This window comes from Nomascus leucogenys, chromosome X, assembly GCF_006542625.1.
Source record: "Nomascus leucogenys isolate Asia chromosome X, Asia_NLE_v1, whole genome shotgun sequence".
Taxonomy (NCBI): Eukaryota; Metazoa; Chordata; class Mammalia; order Primates; family Hylobatidae; genus Nomascus; species Nomascus leucogenys.
In genome coordinates this window covers 13407903-13432029 of record NC_044406.1, presented here as the reverse complement: position 1 = coordinate 13432029, position 24127 = coordinate 13407903, and the positions used below count along the sequence as shown (strand labels likewise).

General features: G+C 38.5%; 1 protein-coding gene across 2 annotated transcripts in view; it reads right to left on the bottom strand.

Moving 5' to 3' along the window:
* Positions 1 to 12033: 12033 nt before the first annotated feature.
* MOSPD2 (motile sperm domain containing 2) overlaps positions 12034 to 24127 on the bottom strand; it is a 48772-nt gene continuing 36678 nt past the window's right edge. Inside the window, exons 9-15 of one of the 2 annotated variants that reach the window (XM_003261067.3) lie at positions 22636 to 22812; positions 21691 to 21803; positions 19464 to 19560; positions 18463 to 18559; positions 17901 to 18030; positions 15436 to 15538; positions 12034 to 14545 (exon numbers count right to left, since the gene is read on the bottom strand). In XM_003261067.3, coding sequence (XP_003261115.1) covers positions 14408 to 14545; positions 15436 to 15538; positions 17901 to 18030; positions 18463 to 18559; positions 19464 to 19560; positions 21691 to 21803; positions 22636 to 22812 — 855 coding nt within the window. In that variant the 3' untranslated portion in view covers positions 12034 to 14407. The remainder of the gene's footprint in view (positions 14546 to 15435; positions 15539 to 17900; positions 18031 to 18462; positions 18560 to 19463; positions 19561 to 21690; positions 21804 to 22635; positions 22813 to 24127) is intronic. The other variant, XM_030807385.1, reaches the window with a different exon arrangement.

The window sequence follows — 24127 nt, the reverse complement described above, 5'->3', positions numbered from 1 at the left end:
AAAAAAGGAAAAGAGACAAGTTAGTAGTGTTATGGTTTTTGTTTGTTTGTTTTGAGACGGAGTTTCGCTCTGTCGCCCAGGCTGGAGTGCAGTGGCGCCATCTCTGCTCACTGTAACCTCAGCCTCCTGGGTTCAAGTGATTCTCCTGCCTCAGCCTCCTGAGTAGCTGGGACTATAGGCACGTGCCACCACACCCAGCTAATTTTTTTTTTGTATTTTTGGTAGGGACAGGGTTTCACCATATTGGTCAGGCTACTCTTCAACTCCTGACCTCAGGTGATCTGCCCGCCTCGGCCTCCCAAAGTGCTGGGATTACAGGTGTGAGCCACGGCACCCAGCCCAGCTATGGTTTATCTAAAGGAGCTAAACAAGAAATTGAGTGATTTCACAGATCCAGCAAAGCAAAATTAATTTAATTAGCACCAAAATGAAACACACTCACTTAATACGGGTGATTGCCAAGAGAGAGTTTGGGTGGTATTTTCTGTTTCCAAGGACCATCCTATGTGGTAGTGTGTAAACAGAGGCTGGGTGCAGTGGCTCACACCTGTAATCCCAGTACTTTGGGAGGACGAGGCAGGTGGATCACTTGAGGTCAGGAGTCCAAGACCAGCCTGACCAAAACGGTAAAACCCCATCTCTACTAAAAATACAAAAATTAGCTGGGTGTGGTGGTGGGTGCCTATAATCCAAGCTACTCAGGAGGCTGAGGCAGGAGAATCGCTCGAACTCAGGAGGCGGAGGTTGCAGTGAGCCAAGATCGTGCCATTGCACTCCAGCCTGGGTGACAAGAGTGAAACTCTATCTCAAAAAAAAAAAAAAAAAAAAAAGAAACAAAAAACAAACAGTACCTGTTCAGGTATTTTCTTAAAAAGTTCTAAATGGTACCTATTCAGATATCTCTATCTCTTTTATTTTTTTTCTTAAGACACGGTCTCACTCTGTTGCCTAGGTTGTCGTGCAGTGGTGCAATCATAGCTCACTGTAGCTTCGACTTCCCTGGGCTTAGGTGATCCTCCCACCTCAGCCTCCCAAGTAGCTGGGACTACAGGCATGTGCCATCATGCCTGGTTAATTTTTTTGTATTTGTTGTAGAGACGGGGTTTGACCATGTTGCCCAGTGTGGTCTCGAACTCCGGTACTTAAGCAGTCCACCTGCCTCAACCTCCCGAAATGCTGGGCTTACAGGCACGAGCCGCCATGCTTGGCCAAGGTATTTCTTTTATATGTGCTCTGGTGCACTGGAGAGCTTCAGAATGTTGAATAATTGGTTTCTAGAATAAGCTCTGTTTTGTTCATGGGTTTTGAACATTAAACAAATCCAGTAATTCTCAATGGAGCATTAAACGTCTGAATTCATTTTGCAAAGCTGAATGTCCAAGTGGCTTTTTAAAGTGAGAATAAGCATAAAGCCATTTATTACCAGTGATCACACCAGCAGTTCTAACAACTGGACTCAGCCAGTTGGAGGTCAGGGAATACCCTGCATTTTTTTTACTGTGCTAGATTAATCCCACACAGGATTAATCCCACCAGTGTGAAAGTGGGTTAATCATTAATGTCTTCAAGATGAGGCGGGGGTGTGTTGTGAGTCAATTGGTGTTCTAAGCTGTTTGCCCTATAGAAGATTTGCATTTTTGTGTATTTGATGAATGTTTATTGCATGCCTATCTTCTTTCAGATGCTACATTTACAGGGTGTGTTTTGTTAGACTACAGTAAGCTGTTTTCCACAGAAACTTCTTAGAAATTTGTTTCTCTTGTTCTTCCCCCATCACCAAGAGCCCACCCTCTAAATAGTGTACTTCATCAGCTAGCTCGCCGCGTGACATATCTATGCAAGCGAGAAGGAAAGAGTTAACAGCTGATCTGCAATCCAGCCTTTCTCACCCAGGGGGACACACCAGAGAGAAATGACCAGGTCACATGTCCTTGTGAATTTGCTAATTGGACTTCCTGATGGTATTTGCAAATGGGAGTCCTTATCTATAGAATGCTTTTGTCAAGGTTTGTCTAGGCTTATTTACAGTAAACACACCTAGAATCTGTGAATTTCTGGAGCATGGCCAGCTGGAAAATGTCATCCTTAGTGATCATGGTATAAAATGAAGATGTTTCATGACAAAAATAGCTCCTTTTGTGGAAATAGTGTCTCTCCACTTCCCACCTTGTGACACTTAGAGATATCCTATGTTAAATCTGGGCTAGGATCATTTCACCCTACAGCTGTGATTCCCTGAGAACAGATAGCACATCTTATCCCTCTTTGTAACAATGTTCAGCACAGTACACAGCACCTAGAAAAGACTCAATAAATATTTAATTCATTTTAAAGAATATACATACATAACATAGCCCACTTATAAATGGCCGTAAACTACTTGGCTAGCAAAACCCACAAAAGATCATAACAGTTTTAACCACAACTGTTGCAGCCAAGAAGATGTTTAACAGTCAAATAGAATGAGAAGGCATTTAGAAAAAAAAAAAGACTTTTAGGTTAGGTGCAATGGCTCACACCTGTAATCTTAGCACTTTTGGAGGCTGAGGTGGGAGGATTGCTTGAGCCCAGGAGTTCAAGACCAGCCTGGGCAACATGGCAAAACCCAGTCTCTACTAAAAATACAAAAATTAGCTGGGCATGGTGGTGCACACCTGTAGTCCCAGCTACTTGGGAGGCTGAGGTGGGAGGATGGCTTGAGCCCAGAAGGCAGAGGTTGCAGTGAGCCAAGATCACCACACTCCAGCCTGGGAGACAGAGCGAGACAGACCCTGTCTCAAAAAAAGAGAGAGAAAAAGAGACTTTTGAATAAAAGATAGGAGTCTTTTCAATGAATGTTTTTCAAACTCTAACGTGCATATGAATCACTTGGGAACCTGTGATCTTGTGAATATGTAGATTCTGATTCATCTGGGATGAGTCCTGAGATGTGTCTTTTCTAAAATTTCTAAAGGCTTGTTACTCAAAGTGTGGTCTAGGCTCTTTGGTATCAGCATAACCTAGGTGTTTGTTAGAAATGCAGACTCTACAGCCCTATCCCAGCCCTTCTTAAATCAGACTCTGGCTCCTTTTTCAATGATTCCTTTGAAAACACTCTTGGCAAAGGTCCAAGGACTTATTGATCTTTCTCTAAGGTTACCTGGCCCTGCTTAAGAAGTGGTATTTCTTTGATGGCTCTATATCTCCATTATAATTGATTGGCTTTTCCAAGCTTATTGCTAAGGGGACACAAGGCACATTTTTATTCCTACTTTTTCTGAAACCATAGAACTTTGAACTCAGTCTCTTTGATTCAAGCGTGTCTGCTTTGGGACTGCCTAGCAAACAGTGTAATACTATTACACATGCTGTTTACTGGAGGTTAGGAAAATACAATATTGGCTAATGAGTCCCACGGGCAAGAAAAGGAACTCAGAAATTTCATGTATAATCTAGTCAAAGAACATTAGATACAATAAGTAGCAGAAAGATGTACCTGGGGTAAATAAAATGTGTTTGGATATAGGAAGCTCAGAGTTACCTTTTTTTTTTCTGGACCCTTTAATAAAAATGTATATTGATTTTAAGCCATGACATGAAAGGGTTAATGGGTACAATTAGCCAAAACTCAGTGCTACTAATTGAAATTCAAAGATGTAAGTGAAGAAGAAAATATTACTGGAATGAAGGTGAAGAACTCAGCAGAATTTCTGTCTTTAGAGAAACAGCAATATGGAAAAGAAGACTCAAAAAGGAAATGCCATTAACATACACAGAGAAGCAGGCTGAGATGAAAGAATTACATGCAGTTAAATCCAAGTCTGCCAATACTTACAAAATACCATTAGCTTTAAGCAAGTATTATCTGCATACTTACATTTAGGATCTATAATGAAGTCCCCTAAATGCATAGGAACCTCATAATGCCCATGAGGTCTACTTGGATTTGCCCCTAAGTCAATGAAAGCCAAAGGCAGGTGTGTGTCCTGCAGGTAATAACTGCCTAACTGCCAGGAGCTTGTGCCCCAAGCTGTGTGTGTGGTTGGCTGAAGTCCTGTTGAGCAGCGAGCAGAGAGCAATAATGGCTGGTTGTCATGATGAGCTTCCATCCCAGAGAGTCTCAAACACTTTTCACATATTTAACCAATCCACAGAAAGATGGCAGACAAAAATTAGTCCATATAGGGATAAGAAGGGAAAGAGAGTCAGATGTGTGCAATCTGGCCCTGACTAAACTATGAATTGCTGTAGTGGGCAAAATAGGACACAGAAATGCAAATCCACAGAAAGGTCTTCAAGACTACATGCAGCTTTTAGTTAAAATACACATGCTGTCACATCCAATTAATTTTATAAATGGAATTAAGAAAATGAGAATACAAAGATGTATCCTGGGCTTTAGCAGTAAATCTCCTCTCTTTTATTTACCAGTGTTGTGGAATTTTAACTTTGACCATCACCTTCAGCTCTGTTTTACATTTCTGTTGCAGGTTGGGCTTACAGGCACACAGGGACCCTTCAACTCTGTGTTAAAACCCTCAACACAATGTATTCTCAGGATATTTAGTCCCAAAACAGAGTGCTTGAAAAGAGGATTCCATGGTTTTATAAATTTGGGAAATACATAATATTCTCAGAGATTTGTCATACACATTAGTACACTAAAGATTCTGAGACATTCTATGGGGGAAAATTTTAATTTTGTTTAACGCAATGTTTCTCAAAATTACATGGCAAGGGAAACTTTTTGGCCCAGTGTAAACTATGGAATTAGTGTTCTAAGGGACCTACTTGAGAAAATGCAGGCCTACAGAGATAGAAAACAGCGCCTGAAAAACTGCTCTAGCATGATATTAATGGGGCATAGTTGTCCCTGCTGTGATGTGAGTAGAGGGTAAGAAAAGCTGGGGGAAGCTCCCTGTTCATTAAACATTTGGGTGGGTCCAAACACTATCCTGCTGTAGTGAGTCCATGACAGAAGAAGTGTTTTTGCAAGTCTTGGAGAGACAAGGGCTCTACTGACCTATAATTCCCATTAGAGCTGCAGACCAGCTATTCCAGATTCTTTGAGAACAGCCACTGTCTCTTATACATGCTTTTCGCCCTAGAGCACCAAGTTATATGCTTTGCCTAAAGCTGTGTTTGATGAATATCAGTTGATTGATGTACATGAGGCAAAACGCTGGAAATGAAGAAAAGGAAGGCTAGCCTAGAACTTAAAAATAGTCTATTTTTAAAAGTTCAGGAATATTTTCATCAGATAGGCTCCACCCATGTGGCAAGTATGGTATTGTGCTATGTGTTGGGGACTAGACGGTGAATACTTCATGGAGTTTATAGTCTAATTGGGAATGAGGCATTATAAAAATTGTACACGTTTCTAAATGCAAGCTATAATGAGTGTTACGAAGAAAACATGGTGGCATCATGGGAGCATCTGATAAGGGGACCTGACTACCTACATTCCTGGGATGAGGGATTCATTCTCTGAGCAAATGATGAGCTGAGAGCAATCCTGAAGTGGTAAAGGTGAAAGGCTGAGATGAAGAGTTCCAAGCAGAGAATGGGATTGAACAATGAAGAGGGAGCAAGGGGAATGAGGCCAGAAAGCAGGCAACCACCCATCATTCAGGACTTTGTAGGACAAGTTAGGAAGTTTAATCGTTGTTTAAAAGCCATGAAAGCAACTTGAAGCTTTTAATCAGGGGAGAGATATGACTGGATGTGCAGTTTCAATAGGCCCTGAATATTCCTGAATCAGTATGGAGAAAGGATTGTAGAAGATGACCAGAGACCACTTGAGATTGTTGCAGGAGTCCAAGTGACAGAGCTGTGGATTGAAGTGAGAGTGGCAATGAAGAGGGAGAATTGGAAAGGGGTGGGCTCTGTGGTGTCAAGGATGGAGTTCAGTTTCTAGCTGGTGTAAATGGATGGAGGTCCCCTTATTAGATTCTCCCATGACACCACCATGTTTTCTTCATAAAACTCATTGCAGCTTGTATTTAAAAATTCGTACAATTTTTATTAATTCCTCACTCCCCATTAGACTATACACTCCATGAATTATTCACCATCTAGTCCCCAGCACATAGCATAATACATTACTTGCCACATGGGTGGAACCTAGCCTAGCCTACCATTCATTGAGATGAGGATGGAAGACAAGGCTATAGGTTGGTTTTGACATTTTCTGATGGATACCTGGAAATGCTGAGTTGATACTGTGTATGTGTGTCTAGACTTAAAATGGGAAGTCTGGGTTAGAAACATACAAGGGTTAATGGCTTATTGATGGTAATTGCAGCCATGGGTCTGGAGGAGTTAACCTAAAGGGGAGCGAGGAAAGAGAGTTCAGTTCTGACTTTAACATCTTAAAGACTTGGCAAAGGAAGATGAGCCAGTAAAGGAAACTGAAGAATATCACTGAGAGAAAAAAGCGGGAGTTTCTTGTCTCACAAAACTTGTGGTTGATATAGTCAAATGCTGTTGCAAGAACTCACTTCAGACTCAAGTCGAAGCGGGTCCATTCGAAGAAGCAACAAGGAGGTCATTGCTGGGCCATAGCAAGTACACTGTACTGTTTTGCCAGATTGATGGATGTAAACAATAGACTGGAGTGCGACCACAAGGAGAGGGATGCAAGTGGAAATGTCCTGAGGGCCCTTTTTTAGAGGTTTGTCTAAGAGGAAGATCAGATTTCAGTTAGGATTTTGGCCCTGACTATGTGAGCAACCTCACTTATATCTTAACTCTTAGAATGAAGAAGGTCTGTTCCACTCCACACATGTAGAATGGTAAATAAAAATGTTTTTCTTTCATTCATTCTCAATTCTCTTGTGCTTCTTAAAGCAAGAGAATCTTGCTGATGGTGATTCTAGTTTTAAAGACATAGTACATATATTTATTAGACTACATGACCCCCTCCTCCTGGCAAAATAATAAAAAGTAAACCAAATACTTTACCTGGTGTTAAAAATGAATGTTTAATTCACCAAGATATGAGTTATTATGGCCATTTCTGTTGTGGCACCTTCCTAATGATTTTTTTTTTTGAGATGGAGTTTCGCTCTTGTTGCCCAGGCTGGAGTGCAAAGGCGCGATCTTGGCTCACGGCAACCTCCGCCTCCTGGGTTCAAGCATTCTCCTCCTCAGCTTCCCGAGTAGCTGGGATTACAGGCATGCGCCACCATGCCCGGCTAATTTTGTATTTTTAGTAGAGACGGGGTTTCTCCATGTTGGTCAGGCTGGTCTCTAACTCCCGACCTCAGGTGATCCACCCACCTCGGCCTCCCAAAGTGCTGGGATTACAGGCATGAGCCACCGTGCCCGGCTGACACCTTCCTAATGATTTTTAAAGAACAATTCTAACTATACTCAATTCTATCCTAAGCGCTGACTTTAGAATATAGCTCCTCTGTAAGATGCACATCCACCTTTAACGACTAAGTTCTTAAGCAGTTTAAGAAATCCCAGAGCAGGAAATACTGGATTTGCAAGGAAGCTTTGCTTTTTACATCAATTTCCTTTCACTTATCCTTTTTAGTAACTTACCAGTTCAGTCACATTTAAAAAAATTAAATTCTGCTGGACTGTGTCATACTATTGTTATTGCTTCTAATAATAGCTTCCTTCCTCTGCACCCCCACTAAAAGGAAGTAGCTGGAGTCATAGAATCTAGAATACTGGAAAAGTACCCAAAACACATTTTTGACATTTAGTTTATGACTGAAAACAGTTATTTGGTATTTGATTCAAGTTGTTCAACCGTATTTGCATGGTAGTGGGTGAAGGCAGTTCAGGGCAAATTTCATAAGTTCTACTGAACGAATCTATATGATAGTATTAGAGTGAAAACTTGATGCAGAAAGAGATAAATAGGTACTGGGTTGAGAAACAGAAATGATTGGCTTCTTGGTTTGTTATAGTCTCAGATTCAGCAATGAAAATGTCAGGCATAATATTAGGAGTTTTGGAAATTTCTTGCATTCAGAAACTTATTAAGAATACACACATATGTACATGATTTCCAAAATGAACCAAGAAATCAGTGAGATTTTTGAACACATATACATGTGTACATAGCTCCAGAACAACCTGAAAATGTGCAGAGGATTTTTTCTGGTATAATAGAATTCAAGGCACTAGAATTTAATCCAAAGTAAATTGGACAGTATAAATGTTGGATATCATGATGCAGGTTTCTGTAAGAATTGTTTCCTTTTTTTTTTAATAGTTTTAACCTTCTTATTTACTTACATCCACGGAGCATATTTATGTCTAAGAAAACTAACTCAAATTAACTGAAGCAAATGGATTATTCTGAAAGAAAAGGGAAAGTTAAAAAAGCTAATTGCTTTCACTAGAGCTTCATTTATAAAAGAACACAATTACTGGAAGTACCCTTTGTCCTAGCAAATTAACTCATTGTGAGAATCTTTCTTAAGTGCTTTTTATGATTGAATAAATGTTTAAAATAGTGGTGAAATACTTTCCTCTAACAATTTACTTATAAAAGTTTGAATACTTGTGTGAACTGAAGCTGCGAGACTAGAGAAAGCCAACTAAGATAGAGATATGTTGTCTCAACACCTGCCATTTGGTGCCTAATAAAGAAGTTCTAGTCTAGTTCCTTTCAGGTGTGGAACATCTGTGAATTCAAAGCTGTCAGTCACACTGCTTAAGGTTGAGTTCAGCTTTTCAACCCTCTGTTTCCTGGGGGACTGAATTGGATGAGTTTGCAGGTCCCACCCAACACACACCAAGCATCTCTCCTTGAGTACGGGGGTGGGGTGTTGCTTGTGAATGTGATGGGGTATCACTCCCATGATTAAGAAGGATTTTGCAGATATAATTAAGGTTCTCAATAAACTACCTTAGAGTTGATCCCAAGGGATATTGTCCTGGATGGGCTTGACTTAATCAGGCGAGCCCTTCAAAGGAACTGGGCCCTTTCTGAAGGAAGATTGGAGGTAGCGACAGCCATGCTGTAAACTGCCTATAGGGGTGGGGAGCTGCAAAGACCTGGGAGGGGCCTCTAGGAGCTGAGAGTAGTCCCTTTTGCTAGCAAACTGACAACCTCAGTCCTATAGTCACAAGGAAATGAATTGTGCCAACAACTTGAAGTCACTTGAAAGTGCATCTTTACCTAGTGGGGCCTCCAGGGAGGATGCAGTCAGCTGACATCTTGATTTCAGACTACTGAGCCCCTGAGCAGAGAACCCAGCCACGCTGTACCACTGCAACCCACAGAAACTGTGAGATGGTAATAAATTTGTGCTGTTTTAAGCTGCTAAGCTTGTGGAATTTTTTATATGGCAATAGAAAACTAACGTATGTGCTCTGATTTTATTAAATACAAGACCTGTTCAGGCTACTAGATTATGGCTCCTGAGACAACTGGTGGCAACACACCCTACTATATGCCCTTCTACAGAGAGATGAATAAACCTCCCTGAAGGTTGATGTTGCACATCAAACCACTCCACAAAGCAAACATATGTTAACCTGTATGTTTAAAACCTTTTTGAAAATAAGGTCTGTGATATGGTTTGAATTTGCATCCCCACCCAAATCTCATGCCAAATTGGGGAATGTTGGAGGAGGGGTCTGGTGGGAGGTGGCTGGATTGTAGGGGTGGATTTCCCCCTTGCTGTTCTTGTGATAGTGAGTTCTCATGAGATCTGGTTTTTTAAAAACTGTGTAGCACCTCCCCCTTCTCTCTCTTCCTCCTAAACCAGCCACATAAGACATGCCTGCTTCCGCTTTGTCTTCTCCCATGATTGTAAGTTTCCTGAGGCTTCCCCAGCCATGCTTCCTGTGTAGCCTGCAGAACGATGAGCCAATTAAACCTTTCTTTATAAATTACCCAGTCTTAGGTAGTTCTTTATAGCAGTGTGAGAATGGACTAATACAGTCTGTTTATAGCTTAGAATACCAAAAAACTTCCAACCAAGGGTCCTGAGTGGCTATTCCACTTTGTCACCTCTGCTTCTCAAGTATTTTATCTTCATTCTCTTTTCTTCTCATACTGTTGGTGAAAGTAACGCTCTCAGACCTACCTGTTCAGCATTTTAACCTACTACTCAAATGTGGCAGCTCTGGGCAGTTACGACAGCACTGGACTTGAAAGATTAAACTCTTTGTTCTGACACCAACTAGTCATGTTACTTTGGGAAAAAACTACTTCCTGGACCCTTGGTTTCCTTATCTATAAAAGACAAGATGTTATGATGTATTCCACTTATGACCAAAAAATTATTTGGTATCTGACTCAAGTTGCTCAACCATATTTGCATGTTATGACAAGTATGTTTTGTCTTGAGACTGCTCAAGATAAGTGTGGGAAAACTGCTGGTTTCAAGGACCACTCAAATTTTCCCTCTAGGAAGACTTGAAAATGTGCACAAATCTTGTCCCTATGGGTCAGTGAGATATTTCTCTGTATTCTTGTCAGTTAAACCAGTCGTCTTCAAATATTTTAACACGTGGAAGAGACTGGTCTCACTCTTCATGGCAGGCAACATGAGTGGGGAATGAGGAAGGTATGACTCTTTGGACATTACAGGGAGATAATTTTTATTCAACATAAGGACAAATTAAGATGCAGCTGTGAAAGAACTGATTTGATAATTTTATTGAGGTGCCAAGAATGCAAGAGTGGATAAAAAACAGGAAAAAGTTTAGAGAATTGACAAGGAGGTGGAGGCAATATATTAACAAAGCAAGGCTAGACTCCATGGATGCTTTAAATGCATTATTTCCTCTCATTCTCACACCTAACCTGTGGAGTAGTACTAGGATTACCACTTAGGGAAGCAGGCTGAAACTGGCTAACTTTCGCAAGTCACACAGGTAGTCTTACCTCAGAGCCCTCACTCCTAACAACCATTGTTTCAGTTGGAACAGAAGATTTCTAATGTGTCTCTTTGGGCCAGGGAGAGAGGGGGAGCCCTATGCTTTTGAGGGCCCATATTGTTCTGATGTCAGGAAACCTAGAGTTGATGGTAAACATTTAGGGGAGAAAGAGCTGAAGACTGTTGTAAAGTAACCAATCCTTTCCTACCTGGCTGGAGATTTTCCTGACAGGAGCTCTAGCCTCCTAGAAAATTGTACCCTTTAGGGTCGGAGACCACCCTTTCACATCCCGGGTCGGTATGCTGTTTGTTGGCAGGTTAACATTCTCTGTGGCTCTATTTTGAATTTATCAGAGGGTTGGGAGTCTTTAACCACCTGATTTTGTTATCTCCACATATTTTTCAGTGTAGAAGAGGGATCTGTCCCATTCATGCTATTTTTATGGAGAGGTAGCTGCCATTTGGGAGGTTGTATATTTCAGTGGTGACAGACCAGACATCAACAACCCTGAGAACCTCTAACATCACCATCCTGGGCTTCCCTGCTGCCCCTCTGCAACACCCCCCAGGTCCCAGGTCCTGAGCATGTGCCTGATTTCAGAATGATCAGTGCCACACTGCTATCTTCCCTGTGTGTCTGGCAGTCAGACAGACTTCTTGTTAGCCTGCCTCCTGCTTGCTGCTGTCAGAGAACTGTGTGTGGATACTAGGACTGGGGAAACTACGTGGCAATTCTGACTCATTGAAGCTCCAGCAACAGGCTCCACAGTGAGCTGTAAGCATGACAGTGGGTCCAATGCTATGTCTGGGGAAAACGAAGAACTACACTGAAAAGCAGCTACACCCGACACGGGGACGAGGAGAAACAGGACACACTAAAGGACAGGCTAACCTGACATTGAATTGTATCTTTGGAGGCCTGCAGCACTGTCCTTATAAAAATGCAAAACAGATCCAAAAGAAATTACTATGATCTTTAAAAGGTCAGAGTGAGGTTGAATATTGATTTTCTTTAAGATGCTTTATCAATTAGAGACCAGAGGTTTTTTTTCCTGATGATATTTATTTCATAAATGTAATTATTTTTCTAAAACATATTAAAATAGAAAACATGTTCTTTTAATCAATTTATACAAAGAAAATACCAATATAGTAATAAAAATACTGAAAATATATGAAAAGCACCAGAACATTAGAGAAATTACACTGGCAACAATTCTAGGAATATTTTTTTTTGTAGTTGTACAATAAAGTGCTATTAAATCCAGTCAAAATTAGTGGCAATATATAAAAACAGTTATAGTAGTATGAAATTTGAGGCCAGGTTTACCAGCAATTGCATTTTTAGGCTACTTGCAGATCAAGGTAATGATATTTCACTAATGCTTTCATGGAAAATCTACTAATTTCCATTCCTAAGTGAAAACAAATATCTAAACCTAAATGTTGGTTCCTTGGTAATTTGGTCATGAATAGGTAATGACATGATTAAAAATAAAATTACTGATTAGAGTACCAAAAATAATCATGCAATTATGATTAAATAAAAACAAATGAAGACAGAATAAAATCAAGTGTAAATATATGATTAATCAAGACAAGTACAAACGTTTAGATGCCTTTGATTTTATAGTTAATTTTCAGTAATCCTGCTTAGTCACATTTAATAGACACACAAACATTAACAAGATATGTTATTAAATTCAACTGACCAGACATTGAGCAAGGATATTTTAGTGGGTCAACATAATTTTTCATATGAAACATTAAAGGGACACCGTTACGACAATACATTTTCAATCTTGGCGAATTATTTCCTCATTTATTTGCCAAGGAACAGAAAACATACACAACTACTTTGGGATTAGATTATATTAAGGCCAAAAATCTACCATGTAAGGGGAAGCCACTGTGCACACACACAGGGAGATACTGTGCACAGTACTTAGGGTGGACTGCAGTCCGTTTCACAGCTGGAGATGGCAAACTGAAACAGAAAAGCCCAAATTAAGACAAAGTAGCACACCAGTGTCCTTTTAACGTTTTATTTCCTAGGCCAATTTTGAAGGAACCATTATATCATTTTTCATAACTCAATTTTGGAATCAACTTCTTGAAGATGAAAGCCAACAACACTACCCTTCAGAATAGTAATAAAATCTCCAAACATGGCTCAATCGAAACTCAACATTTGACAGGCACACTGTTTTTTCTTTCATATAAAGTAGATGTACATGTGAACCCATATAGACCCAAACTGGTCATATTAATGAGAAAACAAACTCATTTCATTGCCTCTGCTACTGCAGGTGTATCTTTTTAGGATTTTTTTAGGAATTTAGGATTTTTAGGATTTTAGGAATACTGGGTGGGTACTACCATATCAAAGGCAGAATATCAAGTAGGTCAGTTGGTCCTAGTCTGAAGGTTTCACAGATCATCGTGAGTTACATTTTTCATTCTTTAAATGGAGAGCTGACAACTGGGCATCTATGTTTCTTTTTGTTTTATTTTTTTCTTTTCACCCTTGTAGATACTCTAGTATTTTGTAAATTTCCTTGTCATGGGCTGACTTTAACAAGGAACATTTTAAAATCTAAATTTATTATCCTGCTTAGCATCTCAAACAACTAACTTTTCAAAAAATTTATATCTAACACCTTTCATTTAGAAATGAGGAGGGAGACAGTGCAATTCATGGTCCACAGAGACTCCTCTGCTCTGGAATGGGGGTGAAGATGGGACAATAGACGGTCAGGCCTTTATAATAAATTAGGCAAAAGGTTCAGTGTCCAGCTACGGCGGACAACATGAAACTCCATAAAAATGACTGGATAGGGGGACTGCTTGAGACTTTTCTTTTGGGCATTACTAACAGAATTCAAAGAAATTCCAACCACTCTTAGTTTTCCAAATTCTACTGAAATGAGTGTTCATAAAAAAGCCTGAGATTAATAAAAGGCAGGCTGTTAAGGAACACTGAGAAACAAAGGTTAAGGTGGTTTGGCATTAAATCGGTTTACATTCCAAAAGAATACTGACCATCACTAGGAGGAATTCTCAAAATTACAAAGTCATAGTTACATAAATTCCTCTATATGTTTTCTTTCTCAATATACATGTTCTTCTATATACATAGTATAGAAAAGCTAGTAAGTCAGCTCAGCTATAATAATTCTGTCATAAAAAAGCAGATTACATTTTTTGGCTGCAACAAAGCATGTTACTTATACTTTTCAGTTTAGCTAATGTATTTACACGATAAAACTTAAGCTTTAAAAGTATTCAGATCAAAAGGAAAAAATAAATTATATTTAAACTATTAATTTACACAATGGATATGCCTTTACTTACTTTACTAAATAGCTATAGTCTCTTATAATCAATTTCTCCAGCATTTCTTTATTCTAGCAGTTTATTTTCAAGACATGTATGTGTTCCCCTCCACGTGCTGCATATTTCCTTTTAGGAAGCACAGATGTGCAATGTTTTTAGTAGCTTGGTAGAGTTTTAGGTCTGTTACTTTTTCCAACTAATGGATGAAGGAGCCGTGGTTCCTACCCGGCACCACTTCTTTAACTGTACAATAAATAGAAGAAAGAGGTGACAAAAGCAAGCAAGAGCATTGTTAAGGAAAGCAGCAGCTGCTGGAACCAGATACAACGCTGAACTTGGTCTTCAAGCTTCCTATTGCTTTCTAGTAAACGACTGAGCTAAAGAGGGAAAAAGGGATGAAAGATTTATATCAATAAAACAGTCATTAATCATGGGCATGACAAACAGGAATACTAGAAATCCAAACACTGAAAGGATGGGGCCCACTACTCTGTAAGGCTAGTGGAAGGAGGTGGAAGTGCAACAGGGCATTAGATTTGTTTGGTGGACAGATATGTCTATGCTTATTCTCATTTTGAGAGGTCTAAATTTCTAGTTGAGACAGGAGCAGAGCAGTCAGTTCCTGGAGGTACAGGAACCCTTAAGCAGCCTTCAGCTACTCAGAGAGCCCCTCTGTCTCTTTCAAATTTAAATGCACTACTTGGTACTTTTTTCTGCAAGACTGAATTAAATTTGATACTCCCCAAAGCACCTTGTGCTTTGCTAAAAATGGCCAGAGCTTTCAAATGGTTAGTAGATCTCCAAAAATAACTCACTGCTTACACCATTTCTTTTCTTTTTTTATTGAGAAATGGTCTTGTTCTGTTGCCCAGGCTGGAGTGCAGTGGCATGATCATGGCTCACTGTAGCCTTGACCTCCCAGGCTGAAGCAATCCTCCTGCCTCAGCTGGGACTATAGATGTGTGCCACCACACCTGGCTAATTTTTAATTTTTTTGTACAGACAGGGTCTCGCTATATTGTGCAGACTGGCCTCAAGCTCCTGGGCTCAAGTGATCCTCCTGCCTCGGCCTCCCAAAGTGCTGGGATTACAGGCAGCACCACACCTGGCCTGCTTACCATTTCTGATTTGGTATCTCTTCACAAAGAAGACAGTATTTCTGTCGTGTCTATGCCAAATATTTTTCCTTATGTCCGTGACAAAAAAAGAGATTTCTAATGTTGATCAGCATTACAACTTTGTTTGGGTAGGAAGAAAGTATACTTACTTGTAGACATATATCTTCACTGGTTTTATCTGACATGTTGAAAGCATTGTCTTTTAACGTAAGAGTGTTTGGTTTACTGCTTTCAACAGTATGGCATCTTAACCTATTAAAACAAAAGAAAACATAACTTCTTAAAAGTTAATGAATTTTCTTATAAAAGTAAAATATAAAATGAAAACAGTTAAACACAGAAGTCTATGTAACAGAGGTAAAAGTCCTCATTCGTCTTCCCCAGGTTCACCTAAGACAGCTGCTCTGTGTATATGTATCTTCCAGCTTCGTTAATTAATGCATGTATAAGGAACACAACATATTGCAGATACCATTCAGTAAAATTCAAATGAAAGTTTTTATACGGTATTCAGTAGAATTCATCCAAATATCTTAAGATTTGAAAGAAATCACCCTTTCTAGATAGGAGAAAGGTACTTTCCTTGAGCTTCAGTACCCCACCACCAAGCCTCCCCCCCACTTTCTGCAGGAGAACAGTGATCTCGCAGTTATAGAAAAGCAAGCCATCAGTAATTGGTAAAGCAAAAAACAAAGAAAACAAAGCAACTCGAACATAACAAAACCAAAAATAACCCTTCATTTTGAGGGACTGTTTCATAAGAACTTCAAATTAATCTACAACACCTTTTATACCAGTGTTTCTTACCCTTTCAAAATATTCCCATAACCACGTCTTTGAACAAAAGAAAAACTCTTGATAAAAACAGAAAGTAGGCCCTCCTGTAATACAATTTGAAAATTTAAATATTACATGTAAAAACAAGGCAGGCTGCTGACCTCCATCTGCTTCTCCCTCCTCCGGACTAAGGCTAATCTCCCCTGCTTTGGTCCCCCACACACTTTCAGCCTTCTCAGGAATTTCACTGTTCATAATCTATTTTCATGATCTATCAGCTAAGCCTTTGATTTTTTGTAAAGAGGAGGTTTCCCTATGTTGCCCAAGCTGGTCTTGGACTCCTGGGTTCAAGCAATCCTCCCACCTCAGCCTCTGAAAGTGTTGGGATTACAGGTGTGAGCCACTGCGCCTGGCCCTGAAGATTTCATTCAACCATAGCCATTATCAGGTTTCCCAGCTTCTCCTCTATAAAGTAGGAAAAATGCCTTCCTCCCTCACAGGGCTGTCTTCATGACTGAATGAATCAATATGTCTAAAGCATCTAGAACAGTGCTGGCATAGAGCAAATTCCACTTTAGTGTGAACTTGGTATCACTGCCCACCGTCTAGTTTCTACACAGTACCTAGAATAATCCTTTAAAAAAATAAGCCCGGATCACCTCATGGCTCTGCTTAGTGCTGACTAACAGTTTTTCCTCTCACTCAGAAGTCCTCACCATAGGGACGATCTGATATCCTACTATCTCTGTCCCCATCTCTCACCATGCTCCTCCCTTACTGGAGTCAAGAGACAGTGACTTCCTTGTTGTTCCTCCCAAAGGCCAAGCACACTCCTTTTGCATCTGTTGTTCTGTCTGGAAAGGTCTCTGTCCAGTTATCTATGTGGCTTGCTCTCTCATTTCCTTCAGGGCCTACTCTAATGTCATTGGAGTGGCCATCCTTAACTACCCTATAAAGCAGGATTTCTCAACCTCGACACTATGGACATTTGGGGCCAGATCATTTTTGGGGGATGGGGCTGTCCTGTGTACTGCTAGTGGTTTAGCAGCATCCCTATGCTGCCCCCATTAGATGCCCATTGTACCCCATTCCCCAGTTGTGACAACCAACAACCAAAAGTGTCTCCAGACATTGACAAATGTCCCCTGGGGGGAAAAATGGGAACACTCCAATAAACCATAATTCCAATTTAAAAAAAGCAAAATAAAACTACAATACAGCCTCTTCTATTCTCCTTTTCTACATATCTTTTCAAGAAATTTGTCACAACCTGATATATCTATATATATGCACATACATGTATATATCTATATACGCAAGTTTTTCCCCCTCTTAAATAGGATAATGTCCATAACCAATTTTTCTCACTAGGTTTTCTAAAATATATTACAGATGTCTTTCCATGTCAGAACAAATAGACTTGCTGTACCTTTCTGAGTGGTTGCAGCACACTTTAGTGTGGATATAATCAAATGTATCTCACTATTGCTTTACTGGTTACGATTTAGATTCTTTCTTTCCAGTTTTTCACTATTACAAAGAATGCTGCAAAAAACATTCTAGTATGTAAGGTAAGCGTTCCCACAGGGAGAACTGCTGAGACAATCTGTGTTTGTGATCTGGACAGATCCAGACTCTTGCACTGGCCTGCAAATGAGTTTCTGCTATCAGTGACCTCCTTGAGCAACACCAGGTCTCTTTCATCTGGGCATCCCCAGAGCCTTGCAGGGCACCTAGCAGATGCAAGAAGAAAGGGAGGCCACCTGGTCCATGGAGGCACTTTTCTCTTTCTGATTCTTCCTACTACATTTGAGAAGAATGTGAGGAAAAAGCTTACCTATGTTCCATCACTTTGTTTCTGGGAACTTCTTTCCAAAACTGAGTTAATTCTGCTGGGCCTGTGCCAGATGACTGTTCCATTTCTGCAGCCATTATCAGAAAACGGTCTTGGGCAGAGACTGTTAAACCTGCATTCCAAAAGGGTAATTCAGCATATAAACAGGAACCTTCAAAGGGGTTGGATATGCATGTAGTTTAAAGCATTATTCTGGAACTCAATATTAAGGAAAAAGAAGAAAATGGAAATATCTTTAAAAAGGAAAAAGTTCTAAAAGTGAGGAATTTCTCCTTTGAAATTCAATTTCAATTGGTGTCAGTTTAAACAATTTTACTTGTTAGAAACAATTACATTTTAATGCTCGAATGGGCTTTAGAGGCCTCTTTGACCATCCCATTTCACAGGTGGGAAAACAGATGTCTACAGTGAGGTGAGGTGACTCGTGAAACTCTGCTAATTTCTAGATTCTAGCCCAACATCTCTGCTGACTCAGAGCCAAGGTCCAGGTCCCCTTCCCCCCGCCACACCCAACACCTGCTGTGGCTACTAAGTGACAACTCACCCCCATGGGGAGACACAACTATATCCACTGATGCACCCGGGTCACAGCTGCTATTGCTTGGCTTGACTCTGTATTTTTCTGGAGCTGTTGTTCTCACCTATTTATAAACACAGTAGTCACATAACAACCTTTATGCTTTTTTTGGGGGAAATGGCTTAGGAATGACTTTTAAAAAAAAATTAGCAGTGAATAATCAATGAACAAAGAGTTTACAAAGTAACATTGATGGTTATGCATAGAAGGTATTTTTTCCCCACTAACAGGAAAAAAGCATCTTGACCTATCTAAAAACATACTCATAATAAGTCAAATTGTCATTCAGACTCCCTCCTAAATAAAACAATCCATCTGTTAAATATTTATCCTGTTAATTGCCTGAATTTAATGACATAAATTCACAAAAACAGAATGCACATTAGATTGCATGTTATTAATACAATGGTGTTCAGAAATTAAATAAACAGTAGATAATCAAAGCACATCAGGAACATCCTGGTAGTTACATCTAAATTAAACAGAAGATTTAAGGCAGGAAAACCTACAATATGGGGTAGTGACGGACTCCGTCTTGTTACACTTAATGCTCAGTATCAGGTTAATATCCGATATAAACTACACTCCAGAATATACCACACTTGGGGAAAATGCACTATCAATTTTATAGTTTTATGTTTCACTGTTACTATAAATTAAATTATTCACATAGTAAAGAGTAATTTTTCTTGGGTTGTTATTTACAACAAACATTAAACCCTTGTATTAACTTAGACATTAACCTATTACTGCACATAAAAGATTCAGATACAGACCTCAGGGAAAATTTTTTGATAAAGCTATGCCACTTGGTTAGAACCAGAAGGTAATACAACATGCCTAAAAATTGTCATAAATAAAAACACTGTACAAGTTCAAAATTTTCAATCTTTCAATTAGAATATGTCTAAAATCACTTCCCAGGTCAAATACTCAAACATAATTTATTGTATCTTTGAGATATTTACCTTAAATGCCACTATATTTTTAGTTACATTTGTCAACACTATTAAGGTTTTCTTCTCTCCGGATTCTGTACTTCCAAAGTACAGTTCTTCTGCTGGGCTAGGGAGTGACAAAAACATAAGACATTTGTAATAATCAGAATAAATGACAATCTAATCATTAGCTTGAAGAAAAATAGTTAATATCTTATGCTCATTTGAATAAAGACATTTCACCAAAAAAGACTTACAAAACAATTACCTAATACAATTTTGTATTTTCATCTTACTGATTCAATGCACACTATTTAAAAAGTCCTGCGGTTTTCCCCAAGATCAAAAGCAAACCAGGAAGAACAGAAGAGAGAATTACGAAGGCTCTGATTAATCCTACAATCAGCACTATCTTAAGGTGCACTTATTTAAACTATTTGGAAGGTTATGGATAATAAAGCAAAGAAGATACTGCTGCTTCAACTTTACCTAGTTACAAATAATTAGAATGAGGCATATTTCTACACACCAACAGAAAAGAGCATAACTTAAAAAGAAAGATGATTAGGAATGTATTTAACAGAATAATTTCTTACAATATAGCAGCTTTTCTAAGTAACAGGGAAGGAGAAAAGTAAACATAAAAGTAAGTTTGGGATGAGAGCTGTAGGAAGAACTAATCAAATAGTAAAATCAGTGAGCTTCAACATTTAAATTTTACTATTACTTTCCATTGTAATGCCTATGACCTAAAAAATTTTTTAAAAGATTCAAGCAAAGTTTGTGTAGTTTAGTTACATTAGCCAAATTGTATCAGGTGGCTCAAAACAATGGGAAGAATAGTGTTTTTGTTTTACATAAAAAGGTGAATAATTTAACCAAAGTGAATTTTCAGCGAGCCCTTGATTTTGAGATACATCTTTAAATAGGTTAATTTTATATCAGGAATGTCTGTACCTTGGGGTGTTTTTTAATCTAACTAACACATGTTTTTAAGAATGAGCTCTCCCAGAAGGGCTTTGCCTAGTTTTGGACAAGGTGGTAAATTTGCTTGGTTGCTGGCTTTCTTCTGGAGCGCAATCTTAAGTAAGTCATAGAAAACCACAAGGTTATGGATCTCATTGTTCTTAGTAACCAGCACAACTGTGAGCAGCTCCAGGAAGACAGAGGTTGGTTAGGTCCTTGTGTCTGTGTAGGAGCAGCTCTGGGACTTCACCGGGGGCGGAGGAAGGGAGGAGCAGAGCCCGATGTGCAGTTGAAAAGCTGTCTGGCTTTCTCCCTAGCCTGCTTTTCCTGTCATACCTCTACAATTACAGGCAAGGACCTATGATGTGACAGGTTTACAGTGAAAACAGAATGTGTAACTTCCAAATAAGTAGGGAGAAAAATGGGAACAAGTAAACAAACAAAAAAGATAAACTCCAAAGGGGGAAAATGGGAAAGAAAAACCATGAAAAACAGAAAATGCATGTGCATCTATGTCTCTCTTGCTTGCTGTCTTTCATACATATAGATGGCGGAGATAAATCCAAATATAACAGTAATCAAAATATATGTAAACAAACTAATATTATCAATTAGAGAATGTCAGATTAGATTTTTTAAAAGTCTGGCTATATTGTTCATAAGAGACATACATAAAACATAGCTATACAGAAAGGTTTAAAGTAAAGGGACAGAAAATGCTACATGAAATCATAAAGTTGGTGTAGCAATTTAACATAAGGCAAAATATATTTACCAACCAAAAACATCATCAGTGAGAAAAAGGTCTTTATACAATGCTGAAAGAAACAACCTGGAATCTTTTGAATCAAATAACCTAGCAGAAAAACAGAGATGTCCTGAAGTTTGGCTTTAGTCACAAACCTATTTTTCTAGTTCATCTTTGGCTTCTGGAAAGTAAAATCAACAAATCCTTACTTTAGTGTCATTTCTGGCATTCCCGAACTTGGGCAAGTCTAATAATATCAGTAATGTGAGGAAAATACATGCCATTCAGATTAATACATAAATATTTAGTTTTATTATCTGATGTGTGATGAGAGCCCTTTAAAGACACTCAACATAATGAAAGAAAGCAAGGTAGCTAAAAATATCCAGTATGTCTGGAAACCAAGGTAAGTCTTCAGATTACTCTTGGCTTTATATTTCTACAGTTTCAAAAACCAAACAGAAGTTTTCTTAATTTTGTGGCTCCCTCAAGGTGGTCAAGATACGTTATAAAATTATAGCTAATAAAATCTTTGATGATTACCTGATGTGTAGTAAGGGGCCTTTAAATACACTCAATGGTTTCTTGAAAGCTTTCATTTTTGAATCAACTTTTTCATTTTCTTCTGCTTTGGAAGTAGATTCGGTTGGGTTAATCTAAAGACAAAAAAAAAAGGATAACTATTTAGCATATATTAACATGACCATTAACATCTATTTTAGTGCCTACTATACATAGGTTACTCTAGAAAATGTAATATGGTCCTTCCCTTAAGTCTTTAAATTTTTCTAAATTATAACATTGTATTTATCCATCTATCAAGTTCCTGATTACTTGTAAAAAGAGTGACAACTACTAAGTGCTCTTTTAAAAATTAGTGAAAGGAATTAAATCAAAGTAAAGTTTTAAATTAATTACTTTTAGACAAATAAAAAAATTTCAGATAAAACAATTACTTCTAGATGTGTTTTGCTAGTCTTTATACAAAAGCATGGAATCAGCATTTATTTTATTCTGAGACAAAGTCTCACTCTGTCACCCAGGTCAGGGTGCAGTAGCACAATCACGGCTCACTACAGCCTCGACCTCCTGGGCTCAAGTGATCTTCCCAACTCAGCCTCCAGAGTAGCTGGGATGACAGGTGTGCACTATCACGTCTGGCTAATTTTTTACTTTTGTAGAGACAGGGCCTCCCTATGTTGCTGGGGCTGGTCTCAAACTCCCGTGCTCAAGCGATCCTTCCACCTCAGCCTCAGAAAGTGCTGGGATTACAGGTATAAGACACAGGCCCTGGCCTGGAATCAACCTTAAATACACTAAAGTGGTGCTTCTGGTCAGCTAACCCCATCCTTCCTCTTTCTTTTTACACACAAAAATGTGGAAGGGTAGCAGGTTAAGTGAATTACCTAAAATCACATGGCTGGCTAGTGGCAGAATTGGGGATAGACCACATCTTGTGATTCAGTTTCATTTTATTTATAAAGTTACCTTTTTAAGAAGAGGTGTTTGTTCTTCATTAGAAATTGTTTCCAATGTTTCTTTGCCATCACTTTCTATGTCTTCTTTACTTGAAGTTTCATCCTCACTGGTAATAGGCCCATTCTCACACAGTGGGGTCTGGAAGTCATCATCTACTAGTGGTGGATAGCTATACTTGAAAGGATCCTACAAGAAAATAATTTCACATGAGCCTACTAAATGGTGGGTAGACAAATAATTCTCTTAGTAGATTTACAATTCATTACTTTGGCCAAGAAAACAGACTTAATTAGATCATGAAATTTAAAATAAAGGAAGCATTTCAAACCAGAAAGAAAAAGAGCAATAAGTGGTGTGGGACAATTGGCTAGCCATCTATACAGAATCACCTTAGATCTCTAGCTCGCTCTCTACACCAAAAAGAATTTCAGATGGATAAAAGCTTTAAATGTATATGGTGTGTGTGTGTGTGTGTGTGTGTGTGTGTATTTTTAAAGAATCATATAAGTTCTGTAACAATACAAAAGAGGGATACAGAATACATTGAAAAAGAATGAAAACTGTCTTTTGAATCATAAAGTTTTCAACATCACTTATAATTAAAGAAATGCAAAATAAAATGACAATGAAATATTTTTTACCTGAGACTGGTAATGATTACAAAAATGAGAATATGCGATGCTGGCAAGGAGGTGGTTCAAGAATTCTCACACGTTATTGGTAAATGGGCACAATCTCTTTAAAGGAAATTTGGCAACAGCTATCTAAATTAAAAACTATACTCACAGATTTTTTTTCTAGGAGTTTATTCTGTATGCATTCTCGCTGCACCCATATATTAAGAGTTATTACAAGGATATTCACTGCAGCAAAATTAGTCATGGCAAAAAATTAGAATACAACTATCAGTGCAGTCCTTTAAAAGAGGAATGATTAAATAAATTATGTTATATCCATCCAGACAGTGGAATATTTTGGTTTAAAACTGAGATAGACCTCTGTGAATCAATATGGTATAACCTGCAAAATAAAAGATGTGAAAAAAGTACAACTGGACAATATATACGGTATGTGACCACTGTGTAAAAAAACTATAACAGATAACTCCAGAGGGATAGAAAACTTAATGGTGACTGCCTTTAGGGAGTGGCAGTGGGCATGGACCTGGGAAGGCAGATGTAGTTTTCATGGTACTGTTATACTTTTCAATCTCTGGTATTGTGTTTACTTTATTAAAAAAATCATGTATATGTATTACTTTTTAGAAAAAAATACTTAAAAATTAATGTTAAAAAATAGTAGTCCTACTATAATTTTGACTGTAATTCTGGAGAAACATATCACTAAGAACAGAGAGGGGAAATAAAATAACCTTTTCTATACATAAAATTAACATCATTTAAAATGTTATGAATTACATTAATTATAATTAAGATATAACAATTTTATGAGCCAATTATTAAAAATAAATAAAATCACATTTTAAATCAAGCATAGCACC